Source organism: Notechis scutatus, chromosome 3 (assembly GCF_049901735.1).
Source record: "Notechis scutatus isolate UNSWTSFEM ecotype Mainland chromosome 3, rNotScu1.2, whole genome shotgun sequence".
In the NCBI taxonomy this organism is placed as follows: Eukaryota; Metazoa; Chordata; class Lepidosauria; order Squamata; family Elapidae; genus Notechis; species Notechis scutatus.
In genome coordinates, this window is record NC_142011.1 from 69,845,572 (window position 1) to 69,862,934 (window position 17,363).

The 17,363-nt window shown below is 36.4% G+C and overlaps 1 protein-coding gene across 1 annotated transcript in view; it reads left to right on the plus strand.

Annotated features, from left to right (window-relative positions):
* RAVER2 (ribonucleoprotein, PTB binding 2) overlaps positions 1–17,363 on the plus strand; it is a 43,968-nt gene that overhangs the window by 7,765 nt on the left and 18,840 nt on the right. The window contains exons 2-5 of the mRNA XM_087960409.1: positions 5,210–5,276; positions 8,188–8,654; positions 13,557–13,748; positions 16,214–16,340. Coding sequence (XP_087816535.1) covers positions 5,210–5,276; positions 8,188–8,654; positions 13,557–13,748; positions 16,214–16,340 — 853 coding nt within the window. The remainder of the gene's footprint in view (positions 1–5,209; positions 5,277–8,187; positions 8,655–13,556; positions 13,749–16,213; positions 16,341–17,363) is intronic.

The following is a 17,363-nucleotide window of genomic DNA, read 5'->3' on the forward strand; positions in this document are numbered from 1 at the left end:
ATTAAACTACATATATTGAATTAGCAGATTGGAAAAACAAGAGTGCATTATGATCTTGGACTCAGGTCGTTCATTTATTTGAGCTGTATCTCAAGGCATATGCATATGACCTTGAAGATGTGCCTAGGTGTAGACAATATACCACAGTTGGCATTAAAGGTACTTTTAGGTGGTACACATAAAATTGGTCATGTAGGCTCTAAGAGCCCTGCCTCTGCTAGGGTGTGATACATGAAAAAAATGTAATATGGTTGCACCAGTTTTCCTTCCAAAAATAATGTCATTAAGTTGTTACAGGTAGTCCTCGACTTACGACCACAATTGAGCCCAAAAATTTCACTACTAAACAAGACAGTTGTTAACTTAATTTTGCCCCATTTTATGACCTTTCTTGCCACAGTTGTTATGAAAGTCACTGCAATTGTTAATAATACATTTGTTAAATGAATCTGGCTTCCCCATTGACTTTGCTTGTAAGGTTGTAAAAGGAGATCACATGACCCAGGACACTGCAAACCTCATAAATACCAGTTGCCAAGTGTCCGAATTGTGATCATGTGACCATGCGGATGCTACAATCAAATGAGTCAAAAAGAGAGCTGTGAAAATATTTACAGACCCCTCACATCCGGGACATAAACTGTTTCAACTCCTTCCCTCAATGGAAGGGAGTGCATTGCACACCAGAACAACTAGACACAAGAACAGTTTTTCCCCGAAAGCCATCACTGCTAAACAAATAATTCCTTCAACCCTGTTCAACTATTACAAACTCTGCACTACTATTACTGTTAATCTTCTCATCACTCCTTATCACCCCTCCCCTCCCACTTGTGACTGTATGACTGTAACTTTATTGCTTGTATACTTACGATTTATATTGACTGTTTCCTAGTATGATTGATTGCTTATTGTACCCTATGACTATCATTAAGTGTCGTTCCTTATGATTCTCGACTCCTGATGAATGTATCTTTTCTTTTATGTATACTGAGAGTATTTACACCAAGACAAATTCCTTGTGTGCCCAATCACACTTGGCCAATAAAGTATTCTATTCAATGGTGTAAGCATGAAAAATACTCACTGGTCACTTTTGTCAGTGCCTTTGTAACTTTGAATGGTCACTAAATGAATGACTATGAAACCAGGATTACTTCTCTCTGAAATTGTATATTAAAGTATGAATACTAACTTTGGGATTGCTCTCTGACAGGTAATATATAACTTGTTTCCTTCTTTCCATTTTTGCCTGATGTGATTTCTGTATTGTGTCGATGATATGCAGTAAAATGTGTATTCTGGTTATGCTGGAATGAACATAAACATCTCTCTCTCTCTCTCTCTCTCTGTGTGTGTGTGTGTGTGTGTGATTATATACATTTATTTATATATTTTTTATTAGATAAGCAATGTTTTTGATTAAAGTTTCAGCTTTTCACTCTGCACTTAATCTGTAACAATACAAGCTAAGTCACACAACGTACTAAGATAACATCTTTTATTTGGTATTGTTTTTTAAATGTTACATGGGCTAATTAAATCAGGGTTTAATTTAGCATGCTGTAAATCAGTTGTCGCTTATTCAGTAGATCATGGTTAAACAAGCCATTGGTTAATACAGTGCATTTACCCAATCAAAATTTGTTGATAACGAAACTTGGTAACATCATTACTTGGGCTAGGTGTTATTTTCCTGCTATGCTCTTATAATGGCAGCTATTCAAAGTACAGATGGGCTTTAGTTATCAATGGAGACTGAGCGTTTCCCACCATTTCTTGGCCCTCCTTACAACATGAGCAAATTCCTTCAGCTTGCACATGTGGATATTTCTATAATTTTGCCCATTCTTTGGATTGTTATCCAAATTAGAAACTATATACAACATTTGGCTTATTTTTACAAACAAAGAATATCAAAATACTGTTTATGAATTTGTTTGTTTGCTTAATTAGTTGATTATTTATTTTTAAAATGACTTAGGGTCTAACTATTTCTTATTAGGAGTCTGCCCAGTTAACTTAGATTAGCTGAAGATGCCCTCATATCCAGGATCACAGTATAGGAGAGAACATCTTGTCTTGTCTTCCAAACTATAAAATGTTCTTTCCAGAGATGCATTTAGCTCTCATGTTCCCAGTATCTAGGACTGTGTTGGCTAACCTTTTCCACATTGTATGCCAAAAGTGCGCTCGCATGCATGCGCTTGTGTGCCTGCACCTATGATGCAATGCTTGCGTGACTCCCCCTGCCCCCTGCACATGCGTGTGTGACCCCACATTGCATGCCTCTGCACATGTAAACCCCCGCACTCCGCATGCCTTTGCGCATGCATGGCAGATACCCGATAATCAGCTGGCTGGCAGGGGGCATGCACACACACATGTGAAGTGGGCTTCTTCTGGGCAACTTCTTGCATGCTGGCAGAAGTGGCTCTGCATGCCACTTCTGGCATGTGTGCCATAGGTTCGCCATCACGGATCTAGGAAATGATCAAATGGCAGAAATTTATTTCTTTTATCAAACTTTTGTTATTGATGCTATGGATTTTAATGTTGTTTGTATTTCTTAGGTGGTTGAAATATTATAAAACTGCTGTGAGTGTTTATATAAGAAAAAAGACATGGTATAAAATTAAAAATATTATGAATGAATGAATTCTTCATTGCCCAAGTGTGATTAGACACACAAGGAATTTGTCTTGGTGCATATGCTCTCAGTGTACATTCGTAGAGAATCATAAGGTACATCACTTAATGATAGTCATAGGGTACAAATAAGCAATCAAATCATACTAAATAAATAAAACTGTACATACTTAAATACGGACCACAAGGGGGCACATTTTTTGAAGCACCTCAAGTTAAGAAAAATCCCAACAATGGAACTCTAGCATAATTCTTGCGTTTGACAAAATTTTAAATGTGCTTCTTAATCTGAACTAATGCTGCCTTATCTTTTACTTTAGTATTCTATCACAGTTCCCACACACAATCATATTTTTGCATGTGAAAACTTAAATCTCAAGTCAGGTATCCTAACCTCATCCAATCCAATCCAAATCCAACCTATCTGAAATACAATTTATTTTGCTAACACTGTTGTATAAAACAAAGAAAACTAAATTAGTTTAAATGTATTCTGTGAACTGCAACTACTCTTAACCAGGTATCTCCTATGACCTATGCAACTGCGTAGCAACTAACTTTATGATTTCTAATTGCTAAAACAAATCAAGAAACACAGAATATCAAACAACTTACATTGTTTGTTGGCACGAAAAGTATCTGGTGAACAATAAGGATCATTTATTCCAATGGAATTTCATCAAAGAACCCTAACTCTAAACAGCTTAATGAGCCATATCACTTTACAAAAATAAGTCACCATTTATTAACTGGCCCATTTGTGTATTGACCTCTATAAAAGCAGAATGTATAATATAAAATCTTAATTCAATAAAGACATACTTACAAGATAGACAAAGAGGTGGTAGGCAATAGACAATTTCTCCATTTTGCAATATCCAGAGAAGCCACAGATCGTACTGTGGCAAAAGCAGAAGTTTTCAGCACTCTAATTTAATAGCAGAAATAGAATAAGAGACAAAACTTCCAATCTGCTACAATCACTGATGATATGTAATAAAATCCAAGCATATATCCATTGCTTATTTTAACTAAGGGATAAGATCCGGATTATTTATAAAATAGTATAATCAAACAAAATGGTATAATCAAGTAAGGCTCCTCTATGGTTTTTCCCCCTTGGATTTAAGATATATGTTTAATCTCATCCAATTCATAATCATACCAACTAACATAAGGAAGATACAAATTTTGAAGTTACTGTAACATTTGAAATTTTGTATTCTCAGTAGAACAGAGTGCTCTATGTTCCAGTTCAGTGGAAGCTGAGTAGTAAAGTCATATCTAACTGTACTCTACTGTTTATCTTTGGGATCAACTGGATAGACTCAGTTAGGCGGCTGATGGATACATCATTGGAAAACCTGAAGAACCAGGCAGGCTCACTATGGAGAAAATCTATATGATTGCTAAAAGATGACACTGACTTGATGGCACATAATTTGTCAACCAAAGACTCCAAAGCTCCAGCCCACATAAAAAAGACAGATGGTATAATGGTTAAGGTGTGGACAAAGACTAGAGAGAACCAAAACACTCTAAACCATGGAAGCTCATTTGGTGGATTTGCATTAGTCATTCTTTTTCAGCCCAGTCTTCCAAAACTTCTAATGGAATAAAATGAAAGAACATTCCCCAGCTACCTGTCTGGAGAAACGATAGAATGTAACTCCAATAAAAATGCAATTAAAAAAAATAATGTTCCTTCTAGAATTATCTTATTATCAACACGACTATGCTAATTTCATAAATTGCAACAAGTACACCGGTCTATATAACAATGACAGTGCTAATTCATAATGGTATAAGTGCGACTTATATGAATTATGGACTCAGTATAAAATCAATATTTAGCTGGAAGCCTAGCCCTGTACACTTCAGCATTCAAATGTTTTTCTCTGCTGATTCTTTTCTTATCAATACACTAGAGGAACAGGATGCAGATGCTAGCTATTGTATTCCATGAGGACTTGCACAATACAACTAATTATAGAGGAGGAGAAATGCTTTACAGCAGAAGAGAAAGTTAATAGAAATGGGGGGGGAAGTTTTCTACTCCTATGCAGCCTTATTTCACAGTAATAAAAAGCAGGTTTTCAAAATTCAGTACTGATGTGTCAGACAATGTTAAATTCTGGTAGCAGATGTTATGGCAGCTAATTGGCTTTAAGATTTAATTTCATACATTTCGTGATACGTGACTGTTTAAGTTTAGATTTTGAGGCTTGGTATTTCTGGTATTCTCTTTCTACAAAGAACATATAATGTAGCTGAAAGAAAATATCACTGTGAGGAAATGCCCTTCAACTTCAAGATTTTGTTTGAAAGCTAATCTTTGGCAAATGTTGGCATTTTTTAAATAAGATGTTGTGAATTCTGCTGTTCAGAGGGTCCTGCTTACTGTTGAATTGCATCATACTCATATTGATACTTAACTAATATTTTCTGGCAGCATGTCTCCAGAATAATTTTTACCTGGAATGTTTTCAAGTCTCTAAGCTGAAATAAAAAGAATCATTCCATTGAGATTGTGTTTAATCATACATTATTTTTCTTTTAGGAAATCCATGAATTATTAAAAGACTTTGAGCTGAAGTATTGCTATGTGGACAAACATAAACGAACAGGTAAAAACTTGCAATATAATCGTTATGCTAAGAGATTTGGCTATTTCGATTAATTTTAGATTTCACAATTTAATAACAATTTAATTTAATAACAATTTAATTAAATTGTTGCTTAAGTGTGTTTATGTGTGTGTATGTGTGTCAGAAACTGACATTTACCTCATATTTCTTGCACACTGATTCTTAATTAAATTTTCTTTGATCCTTTAATTAATTTTTCTTTAATTAATTTTCTTAATTAATTAAATTCTTTTCTTAATATGTACAAATCATATTGTACTAGTTTGTTTGAATAACAAAATGGCAAACAGAAAAAATATTTGAGTCAGTCTAACATGATTAAATCTGAAGTTATAGTTTTATATAAACATTACAATAAAGAAATTTATAATTACTACTTTCTATTTTAGATCTGAAAGGGGTTAGGAAATGTTGGAAACCCTATATTTTTAAATTAGGAACAAATTTTCAGCCTATAGTATAGGGATCAGTTTAGAAATGGGATCAGTTTAGAAATGCATATTCATAATTTAGTTGTTCAGTATCAATAACTTGAGTGTGCAAAGTGACCGCTGAAAAAGAAATGCTACTAGCAAATTATTATTGATCAAATGTATATAGCTGCCCATGTCACTAAAGGCAAATCTTTTCTCTAAATTTATGTCACATTGAATTTGGTAATTATTAGGCTATTAGTATGTACCATCAATGAGTTTTAATCTTTATTTAAAAAATATCCATTTTAAAGTGCTTTTGCATTATTGACACATGAGAATAGAACTCAGTGATGGTTAAAATTGTGAAGGCCTTTTACAGTTTGGAGGCAACAACAAGTTGAACCTTAGAGGAGGTGTAGTTCAGAACTTCTGAAGTGAAACTTATTGCCTACCATTGTTACAGTTGGATAATTATGGTAGGTAACTTAACTATAAAAAATAACTGACACTATTTTTGTACAATGCCCTGGTTGGTTTTTTGTATAATACTGTGAGTAAAAATTATCTATTTGTATAAGATGATATATGCCAAGGTTCCACAAGGATCCTCCTCCTCCTTTTCCCCCAGCTAGACTTCTTAAAACTCCTCTCCAGGGACATTAATAGATATCAGGGATAGGATTTTATAGGGGATGTAATGGAAATGAAGAATTGTTTGACACTGAAAACCTTGCCTACAGTAATAAAATATGCTGCCTGATTTGGAGTGATTCTTCTATCCCATTGCATTTCCATAAGCTAGAGTTTCTCTTTAGATTAAATAAATCAGGATTGTACAAAAATGGTATAGTGGTTAAGGCATCGTGCTAGAAGCCAAGAGATTGTGAGTTCGAGTTCCGCTTTAGACACAAAGACTGACCTCGGGTCAGTCACTTTCTCTCCTCCCTATGAAGGAGGCCACAGCAAGCCACTTCTGAAAAACCTTGGCAAGAAAACTGTAGGGACTTGTCCAGACAGCCTCCAAAAATTAGACATGATTAAATGGAAGAAAAAAAATATGTTTTCCAATGTTTGGTCTTTGATTGACATATTGGGGATGGATTCCAACAAGAATGCAAAGGAATAGGATAAAAAAAATTAAATTACATTAAGTAATATTAATATGATTGCTTATTGGCTGTCCTTAAAACATTAAGAACTTCGAAGGCTTCCAGAATTCAAAGGTAGTAATCTAGACTAGGAAATTGAATGAATTGTGTATTGTTGTCAAAAAAATTATGGATGTGCCCACATAGCTGTTATGAGCCTTTATTAAAAGAATTACTTCCTACGTTTTTAAAATGTTCTTATGCTACATTCAGAAGTCATTTTAGTTGTAACTTTGAAAGGACTTAGAGGGGTCGATGGCACAGCTCTGATATAAGAAACTTGCCTTTCATTGTAACCAGTTCCTCTATGAGACTTCCATTTATATTTTATTTAGTAAACCTCTTGAGTACCCTCGAGGATAGTATAACCTTTGATTATTCAGGCTTGAAAGAAGATGTTAACATTCCTGATTCTCAGTAGTATCGTCTTACCATTCTATTTTGCTTCCACTTGAGTTTTAGTGTTCAGTAGAAACAGATGATTAATAGGAATGCAAGAATTAAAAAAATGTTTTTGGTTTTAAACAATAATCCTGCAACCAGAGCTTCCTGGAATTGAATTTCAGGAAAAGTCTGATCAAAATATGATATGTCGGCAATAACTTTAAAAGGATATATGTGCCAGGCAACACTTTTACCTTCCAATGACATTGTTGCATTGACCAAAAACCATTCCTCCTTATTACATTCGGTTAAAAACTGGCACAGTCATATAAAGATTGTCTTTCCTTCTTTCCTACTGTGCCCCCCTTCCCCCATCCCATGTATGCATCCCATGAATTTGATCTCAAGGTGGTTCTACCTCTTGATCTTCTGGTGGATCTCCAGGAAATGATGGGAAGAGTAGCAAATCCTGAAAAAGTCCAATGGAGAGGATCCATCTGAGCCAAGCTTCCACTTTTTAGTGAAAGAAAATGGCTAATATTGTGAATTTGTAATACTGATTTTAAATTATGAAAAAAAAAATGCTATTACAGAGTTACATATGCCTTCTACATATATTGGAGTTTCACAAAAGTTAATCAATTAATCTATAAGAAATTATTGGGCTTTTCTTAGTCCATGAGCAAACAAAAGAGTTGTGTCAGCACAGTTGAGAGTAAAAAAAAACAGAAGAAAATAACACTACCTTTCCTAAGTCATAATTGCTGAAATGGAGAATGCAGGGGAATGGGGTTTTTGTGTGAAAGGGTTGTGAAATAATATCAGTTTCAAGACACCTTGGGCTTAGAAATCACAAGGCTTGATAGTTCCCAAGAGCTTAAAACCTCCTCAACCCAGTTGCGGAGTTTACATAAAAGTTTTGTCTGATTTGCTGTTTTTCAGCTTTTGTTACTTTGTTGAATGGGGAGCAAGCTCAGAGTGCAATACGGCTATTTCATCAACATTCCCTCCGAGGAAAAGAAATATCATTGCAGCTTCAGCCAACCGATGCCCTGCTCTGCATTACCAATTTGCCCCCTTTCTATACGTTGCAAGAGTTTGAAGAGCTAGTGCGACCTTATGGGAATATTGAGAGACATTTCTTGGTATACAGTGAAGTCACGGGCTATTCCAAGGGCTATGGTTTTGTGGAATACATGAAAAAGGATTCTGCAGCAAAGGCTAGGTTGGACCTTCTCGGGAAACCATTAGGTGAAAATGTCCTTTTCGCACAGTGGATGGATGCTAATCAAATAACTCCAGAACTCATACATTCAAAGTGCCTTTGTGTGGAAAATCTTCCTATAGACTATACTGGTGATGACCTCTTGCAAAATTTCTCAACTAATTATAAACCTGTGTTCTACCAAGTAAGTAAAATGCTTCAAAGTAAAAGCTGTCTTCAAAGATGTTGTGATTGAATGATGTGTAGCATGGACTTTTCCTTGATTTCCAGATTAATATGGTCACATTAATGAGTAGTTATATATTTGTAACTCTATGCACTATTAATTAGATTTGACAATGATTGCCATCTATAAATCACCTGAAAATTACATAAATGAGTATCTCAACTAATATGTCATTGATATAATAGTAACTTATTTAAACATATATAAAATTGCTATTCAAGAGAAACTATAGCTTGTTTAAAAATAAAATCTAGGAAAATTTAAAGTTCTGAGAGATGGACTAGGAAAAAAAGCTTCTTCATTACATCAAAATATTACATTTGCAAAACTTGTATTTTATTTTGATTTTTTAACATTTTAATGTTTATTTAAGAAAAAATATTTTTGACACTCACAACACTGCACAGAATTGTGCAGTGATGCCTTCTTCCTAAAATGTTATTGATCCCTTTCTTAAGATACAGTAACAGAGTATGAATTTCCATTAAAATGCGTACTGGGAATCATAGATGGAAGTTTTTCCATCCAAAATGAGTGATGGGAAGTGCTAGATTAGAAAAAGAAATCAATGGTTTATGCCCTTTCCTACTCATAGCCAACCCTTTTCCCAGTGTAGACCATGTGATCTTTTCTCGGTTCTTCCAACAGAATAAATTTTTATTGCAGTTAATGATATTTGTTTTGTTAATAAATTATATGGTTAGGGACAAACAATTTGAATGGAAGGGATATAAATTTTATTCTGTTAATTGCAGTTCAATATTAAAGATTAACAAGGGAAGTAACAAAAAAAAAAAAAACTATATATAAACAGGTTGGATGTGACCTGGCTTTGATTTACCAGAAAAAGCAATGCTGTATAACCCCTTGGAATCCCACATAGTCTTCCATTACCATGACTCAGAAACTTTTCTTCAAAAACAATATAATGCAGAAGAGGGCTAAATGTTAAGCATAAGGAATCAAGGGCTCTTTGGAGAAAAAAGAATAAGGAGCTTAATCATACCATAGAATAAACGAGTGCTGTCCAGAGAAATTGAATGCTTCACTGAAACCTAGGAAATTCAAAATAAATATGGAGAAGTGCATCTTGATCAGGATAAGTTTGAAACAATGGCATTCCTTGCTATCTTTCTTGCTATTGTGGTATCCGAAGCAGAACATCCAGATTCAGCCACAATTTTGTTCCATTCAGTATCAACCTTGTGAATTCTCAAGCTTCCTCTTCCCGCTATGGACAGTGATTAAGATGGACAGTGATTAATATTTATATGTTAGGGTGTAGGTATATACATATGAATGTGTATAGCATATCTGTATATGTGTTATGTATGTGTACACTTTTGAGAGTAGGCAACTGAATTTCATTTTTAATGTGTGCCAGAGTCCCACAGAAAAAAATAACAATAAAGGTTTCCGTACCTATTTAAAATTACAAAGCATAGTGATAGAAATGTTCATGGAAGATAAGATACTGATAGTTGCTAGTTTTAATGTCTGTATCTTGCCTTCCAGAAATGGATGCAATGTACCTCTCAGTGCCAATTGTTGGGGGAAAGTGTAGAAAGATGTCCCTGCACTCGTGTTCTGCTTGTGTTCTTTCCAGACATCTACTTGGCAACCGTGGGAACAAAATATTGGGCTGGATAGTTTTACATGTGATCCAGCTGTCTTTGCTCTTCTTCTGGCATGTTGCAAAGATATTTATCGTAACTGTCCTTTCAGCTGCAGGCTGTGTTATTTCACAGTTGTTATTTTTCTAAACTTTATTCTGATTTTGTTTATAGATAGTGTTTTTGTTCTGTGGCAGAATGTTATTATCTGAGGATTTTTCCCAGTAATGTTTTATTTGTTAATCTATTTTGGAACAATCCTAGTGGCTGGCATTGTTTTCTAGGAACTTTCATCCACTTTGACAAGGTTTGCACAGGTGGATTATACCTATTTATGTTTTTATATTGTTCTAGAGAGAGTTTATAGGACAGAATGAACAGCTGCCACTTGTTTATCAAAGGGGAAAAGTTCTCAGTTGGCATGAAATGAGTACTGCTGAGCTCTATATTTCCTGTGGGGGTTGAGCAGATGAAGATTCTTTAAGACCTTTTGAAAGTGATGGATAAATAAATTGCTGTGACATTATCAATCATGGACTGGCAATATCAGTACAAATATTGATGCTTTTCATCCCCCCCCCCCGCTCTTTTTATTAAGGATATTTTAATTCTCTTGCTAAATACTGAAACAGGAGGGAGAGCACACTTTTGAACAATGTCTGCCTTTATTAGTTAATTACATAAAAAACAATGCCATTCGTACTTCCTTTGGAAATGGAAAAAATCCAAAAGAGGATTTGCACCTTCCATGAGGAAAAATGAAGGATAATTAAGTCCATATGCATGTTGTAAACATGTTTATACATTTACACACAAAAGATGGCTCTGTGGTTAAAGATGCTGAGCTTGTCAGCTGGAAAGAGGAGAGTTTGGGTTCAAGACCCAGGCGCCGTGCAATGAGGTGAGCTCCTGTTACTTGCTCCAGCTCCTGCCCACCTAGCAGTTTGAAAGCATGCAAATGTGAATAAGTACCATTTAGAAGGGAAGGTAACAGTGCCTCAGTGCAAGGGTCTCCAACCTTGGCAACTTTAAGATCTATGGAGTTGAAGTCCACAAGTCTTAAATTTGCCAAGGTTGGAGACCCCTGCTCAGTGTATAGTCATGCTGGCCACATGACCACAGAAATGTCTTCAGGCAACGCTGGGTCCCTCGGCTAAGAAACGAAGATGAGAACCACTCCCTAGAGTCAGAACTGACTGGCTTAGGGGAAACCTTTACATTTACTTTACAAAACAACCATCATAACAGGATAAAGTACAGTTTGCTGTCCACATGCTTTCTGACAATAACAAGCAATTTCTCAAAGACCACGATCTTTCTTGTTGTCCCTTTTTTATTATGAATGAACCTGAAAGAGATTTCAGTTAGTCTTCTGTTGTTCTTTCTCAGATTGATCAGACTTTCTTCCAAGTGGAAGATTACGGAGCTGTTCAAGAATTGAAGCTCCAAAGTGAGCATATTTAACATCAAAGGCTAGAGAGGGAGAGGAAATGGGGAGAATAAAAATGCATGCCTTACTTCTTTGGTATTTCCACTCTTTCCTGTATAGGGATGAGAGACTGAATTTCTAACTGTTTTCAAGTGTGGTGATGCCCGGTGAAAAAACCTAAAGCATCAGCAAGGAGTAGTGAGGTGAATATGAAATGGGGAAAGCTACAGAAAGCAGGGAAATGATGTGGGCATTACTCCCAACCACGTTCCTTCCTAGATATTATTCTTTTTTCACTTTGAGAAAATATATTTTCATTAATTGTGTGTGAATGCCTTAGACCTAGAGAAAAGATGAAAGAGAACAGTGAGATTTACCTCCAGAGAACAGAAAGCGCAGTTGCAGCCTTACTGCAAATCAGTCATTGACCAGGAGAGAAACTATCCTTATTCCTATATCTAAGAGTGAATAAGAACTATGAGTAGCTCTTGCATTCTGAGTCTTCTCTCTGGTTCAAGAGGATACTAGTTTTCTTTATATTATGTGTCTTATCAGCACACGCTGACTTTACTTGAAGTGGGAGGGGCAGCAAAGGGAAAGGACTGCAGTTATAGATTACCAAGAAGCTAGCCACACAACCCCGCATAATTTAACTTGTTTTTACTGTCTTGTTTCCATCAAAACACTGCACCTCCACACTTCTACTACCCAATAGGCAGGGATACTTAATTATTCAGGCAATCACATGATTCTGCTGCTTAACTAACCATAAATCCTATAAGAATATCTATGGGACTGTTTACTCCAATAATATCTGCCACTGATAAGATCAGGTAGAGTGGAATCCCTCCAATTCTCTTTATTCAAGTAATGACACCTCCAGGTACTCAAAGAAACAAACTTTCTCACCTTCTGTGGAAGAGGACTCCTTCCAGATATCAGAATGGACTTTTTCCTATTGGTTTTGCTAGAGGCCATTAAAATGTAGTTATTCCATTAGACCTTAGAGGTTTGAAAATCGTGAGCTTTCTGCTTCTGACTGTAGAAAGTTTCCTTTTTGGCCGACTGAATTGATTAACTTGTTTAATGTTCTTAATATACATGTGTGTATTTATTGGCTGGCTTTGGTATTGTTTAAAATGGTATTGTTGTAGGCTTTTGTCATTTTCAGTCACGTGTCCTTCTGCACTTCCCTTAAAAGAATGAAAGCATTTGTCTCCTTATTTTAGGGTGCAGATTCCTATAAATCCCAAAATTATTAGCTCAGGTTATTCATGAAATTGGCAGTATCTATTGTTTTTATTCATATTTTATTGTATTTAGTATTTATTGGGGGCAAATATTTTTACCACTGGTTTGGTGGGCGCGCTTTGCGCGCACGCACACAGTTTGCACAGGCAAAGAGGCATTTTGAGTCACCTCCTGCAATGCTGCACTCTCCCTGACTCTTCAGCAGCTGCCGCACAGCAATTGCTGTGCCGCGCAAAGCAGCTGCGCTTCAAAAGCAGGACATAAAGGTGAGTATGGGAGTCCGGCAGGGCAGGTGGGCCCAACATACAGCGTCGGAGAGAACCGGTTTGGTCTCCGTTGCTCATCGCTGCTACTGGCTCGGCAGAACCGGGCCAAACCGATAGAATACCCCCACTGATTGGGTACGAATATTTGTGTATTAGATTAACTTTGAATCGAGGAATGATCCGCATGTTAATTTATCTCATTCAAGGCTTGCAGGTTATAAAGTTGGAATAATGTAATGGTTTTTGGAACAGCTGAAACAGAACAGACCTCTTTTCATGGTGTTGTGAAATGTCCTTCCAGCTTGCTCAGGATGAAGACAGCTCTGTTGGTGGCTTTGCAGTCATTGAGTATGAGACAGCAGAACAAACAGAGGAAGTGCAGCAAAGCACAGATGGTTTAACTATCAACGAAAAGGGAGTCCACGTGTCTTATTGTGCTCCTGGAGCTCCTGGCCGCAGTACTCTTGCTACACTTATAGCAGCACAACGAATGGTAAAAAAGTTTGTACTGTAAAAGCAAACACAGAATATTTATTATATTAATTGTATATGACTACTAGCTCGGTACCCATGCTTTGCTACGAAACTATGTGGTTGGGCTTAGTTTTGGGGGAGGAAAATAAGGAGGAAAAAATTCTGCCTCTGCCTACCAGCATCCATCAGTATTCATCTGGCTAGCATTCTGTCAGTGTGTGAGAGAATTAAGGGCTGTTTTGAAACTGAAACATGGAAACTGAAACAGTATTTGTTGTGTGAGCAAGAAGGAGACAGCAAGGAGCCTGGGCGTGGCTTAAATCAACTGTTCTGTAGTAAAGCTGGTTGCTGCTGTGAAACTAAAACTGAAACTCCTCTGCTTGTGTTTTACATTTGGAACAGATTTCTTTTCAGGTGGGGAGGGGGAGTAGAACTCCTTAGCATCAGAGCGTGTTAATAATAATATATGAAATACTAATGCTCTGATGGTCATTTCAAAAAATCCTTTCTTAGTGAGCACTTAGAAGCCAAGAGGAACATACGTGCCAAATTTCAAGTTTGTAGGCTTTATGGTTCTGGAGATTTTGTGATGATGCGTGAGTGGTATTTCGCTTTTATATATATAGATTGCCACAATTATGTGTAGCCCAAAGTTAATGGATTTCTGATTCAGGTTTTGTTTCCATGTAGACTTGTGACTTTTCTATTTGTTTAATGGTCTCTGTTTGATGTAAGACTTGCTCTGTGTATGCGTAACGTTTTTCTTTTATCAGTTTCTTTTGAGTCAGATCTATGAGCTGCTCCTGAAAATTGAGTGAAAAGCAAAATATCTGACAATGTTTGCCTTTCTGGTCTGGGTTTAGCTGCAGTTATCATTATACTTTGTCCATACAATTTTATTTCTTTATTACATGTTTTTGCTACCCAGAATTACATTGGATAGTGAGATGGGTGGCATATAAATTTAATTCAAAAAATTATGAGGTCCAATTTGGTGTAGTGATTAAGGCAATGTAGAGCAGGAAAATTAGTTCCTGCAATCTGGACTCTTTGCTTTTCTTAATGCTCTTCAAGATGTGTTGGCTTTCTTTGCAGCTACATTACACAAGTGGGACATGTTGATCTCGGGAACCTCTATATGTCCAAGTTATTCTCACATGTATTGTTCATATATATATATATATTCATTTCCTTTTTCTTACAAATGGCATGACTTTAAATTTCTCACTGTTACATGCCATTGTTATTTGTTTTTGCCGACTGTTCTAGCCTGTATTTTTGAATTCTTTCTCTCTCCTGACACATATTAGCCAATCCTAGCTTTGCATCATCTGCAAATTTGGTAAGCATTCCTTCAATACTCTCATCCATATTGTTTATAAAAAACATCTGGGCCCAGGTTAGAGTCCTTTGAAACCCCAAATCAAGATGTCCTCCAAGTAGATGTGTTATTTATATCTATCATTTGACTACAATCATTGAGCCAATTGTGGATCCATCTAATCGCTGAATTGTCAAACCCAGATGTGTCCATTTTGTTGGTAAGGCTGCTACCGGTTTGCATCGGTTTGGGCAAACCGGATGTTAATTTTACATCCGGTTTGCCGAACAGGTAGTTGCAACGACTGGATGGCCCTGTGCCCACCCCACCCTTCCCCTCCCAGGAGTCTCTACGCAGTCCATTTTGGTTCCCAGTTAAGTGCAGGGCCCATGGGGAGGCTCAAGGAGGGTGAAAAACAGGCCTCCCGGAAGCTCTGGAAGGCCGGAAATGGGAGTCTCCGGAGCCCGGGAAAGCCATTTTTCACTCTCCCGGAGGCTCGAGGAAAGCCTCCAGAGCCCAGAGAGGGTAAAAATGGCCCTCCCTCCATGGTGCAGGAGGCTGGCTAGGCCACACCCACAATGGCCGTGCCCACCCAGCAACCAGTCAGAGAACCGGTTGCTAAATTTTTTGAAGCCCACCCCTGGTAAGGGTCCTATGAAAGACTTTATGAAAAGCCTTGCTTGAAGTCAAGATATATTATATCCAGAGCATTTCCTTGATCAACCACTCTAAGGAGATCAACTTAGTCTTGCAAGACTCCTGTTAATAAATGCCAGTGTTACGCTCCTAGGTCCAGGTTCTATTTCTTCTTATTCTTTCTGAAAATAAGGACGGTTAGTTCTTCTCTGGTCTTCTGGGATCTTGCCTCTCTCCAGAATTTTGCAAACATTATAGAGAGTGGTTCTGCAATTAGAAACGTCAGTCATATGTCTTCTTTCCCTAAAAAAACCTGTTTGTGTAATGAAATGCTGAAACTTGAAAGCTTCAATGATTCTATAAAGCTTCATCTATCTTAAGATTTCTTTTTGCCACTGCTGATTTTGGATTTTCTCATTGCTATTTTGTGCTGTTTATGCACAATGAAACCACTTGAAACAAATAGATATTAATATCTTCTTTTATTTGTGAAACTCAGTTTCTTTTTAATTTCTCCTTTGTTCAAGATGAAAAACAACCGAAAAGGGTTACTTCCAGAACCAAATGCTGTGCAAATCATGAAAAGCTTAAATACTCCAGCCATGTTGCAGATGTTGTTACGGCATCAGATGCATGGATGTGCTAATAAACTTGGTAAAGTTTGATAATATGTACTCTGAAATAATTTAGAATTTCCGTTGTATATTAATTTCATAAAACAACAGCATTGGGTGGGAAGGAACCAGAGCAATTATACACCTTTCCTCTTTTTCCATTTTTAAAAAAATATATATATATTTAGCATTGATATCAAATAACTTGAAGTTCCCACTGACTGAGTGCGGAAAACCTTAACTTATCTCAGATGATATTGAAGAATTTACAGGGGACTTCAGATGAAATACAGGCAGATCTGAGCCCTGTTTTGTTTGTTTGTTTTTTGCTTTAAAGGAGCGGCCATCCTTTGTCTCATAGTCACCCTACTAAAGCTTCCTGCAAAAGCTGTATGAAGCTCTCAGTTGTTCTTGTATTGGAATAAGAAACTATACGGAAATAATACATTTTTACAAAGTTTGAAATTTAAAAATGAAGCTGTCAGTCAGGCCTTAGAAATTAGCTATATAGGTACAGAAGATAAATCATCACATATGTTGCTGAAGCTATAAATAATGAGCAAAGCTTGCAGAATTCACTTTTTTGTTTCAGATTTTTAAAAAAGCTTTTTTGATTATTTGGGAAGGGAGGGAAGCAATAAATAGTACATAATTATATCCATCCCTTCAGCTTTTAATATGTATCTCCTTGAAGATTTGGAAATATAGGAAAAGGTGATGCCTTATCTCCCTGGGAAAAGCCAAACCTAAATTGTACCAAAGTTCCCTATAAAACCATGTATGTTATATCAGCATAATTGTGTACATGAATTTTGTACTGGAATAGAAGCAGTGAGGATGGTTTTCATGTCACCTAAGAGAAATTATAGTGTCTGCCGTTCTACCATATTAGACAAAAACAGACTCAAGCAACTGCTGAAGCTCAGTTATTTACATGTCTGATTATGGAGAAATAGTGCCAAAGATAAGCCCTTTAAAATAATGTTTAGTTATTCGTATATTATCTTAATATAGGTATTATAAGTAAATTTATGATAAATCCGGTTATTTTTTTTTTTCTAAA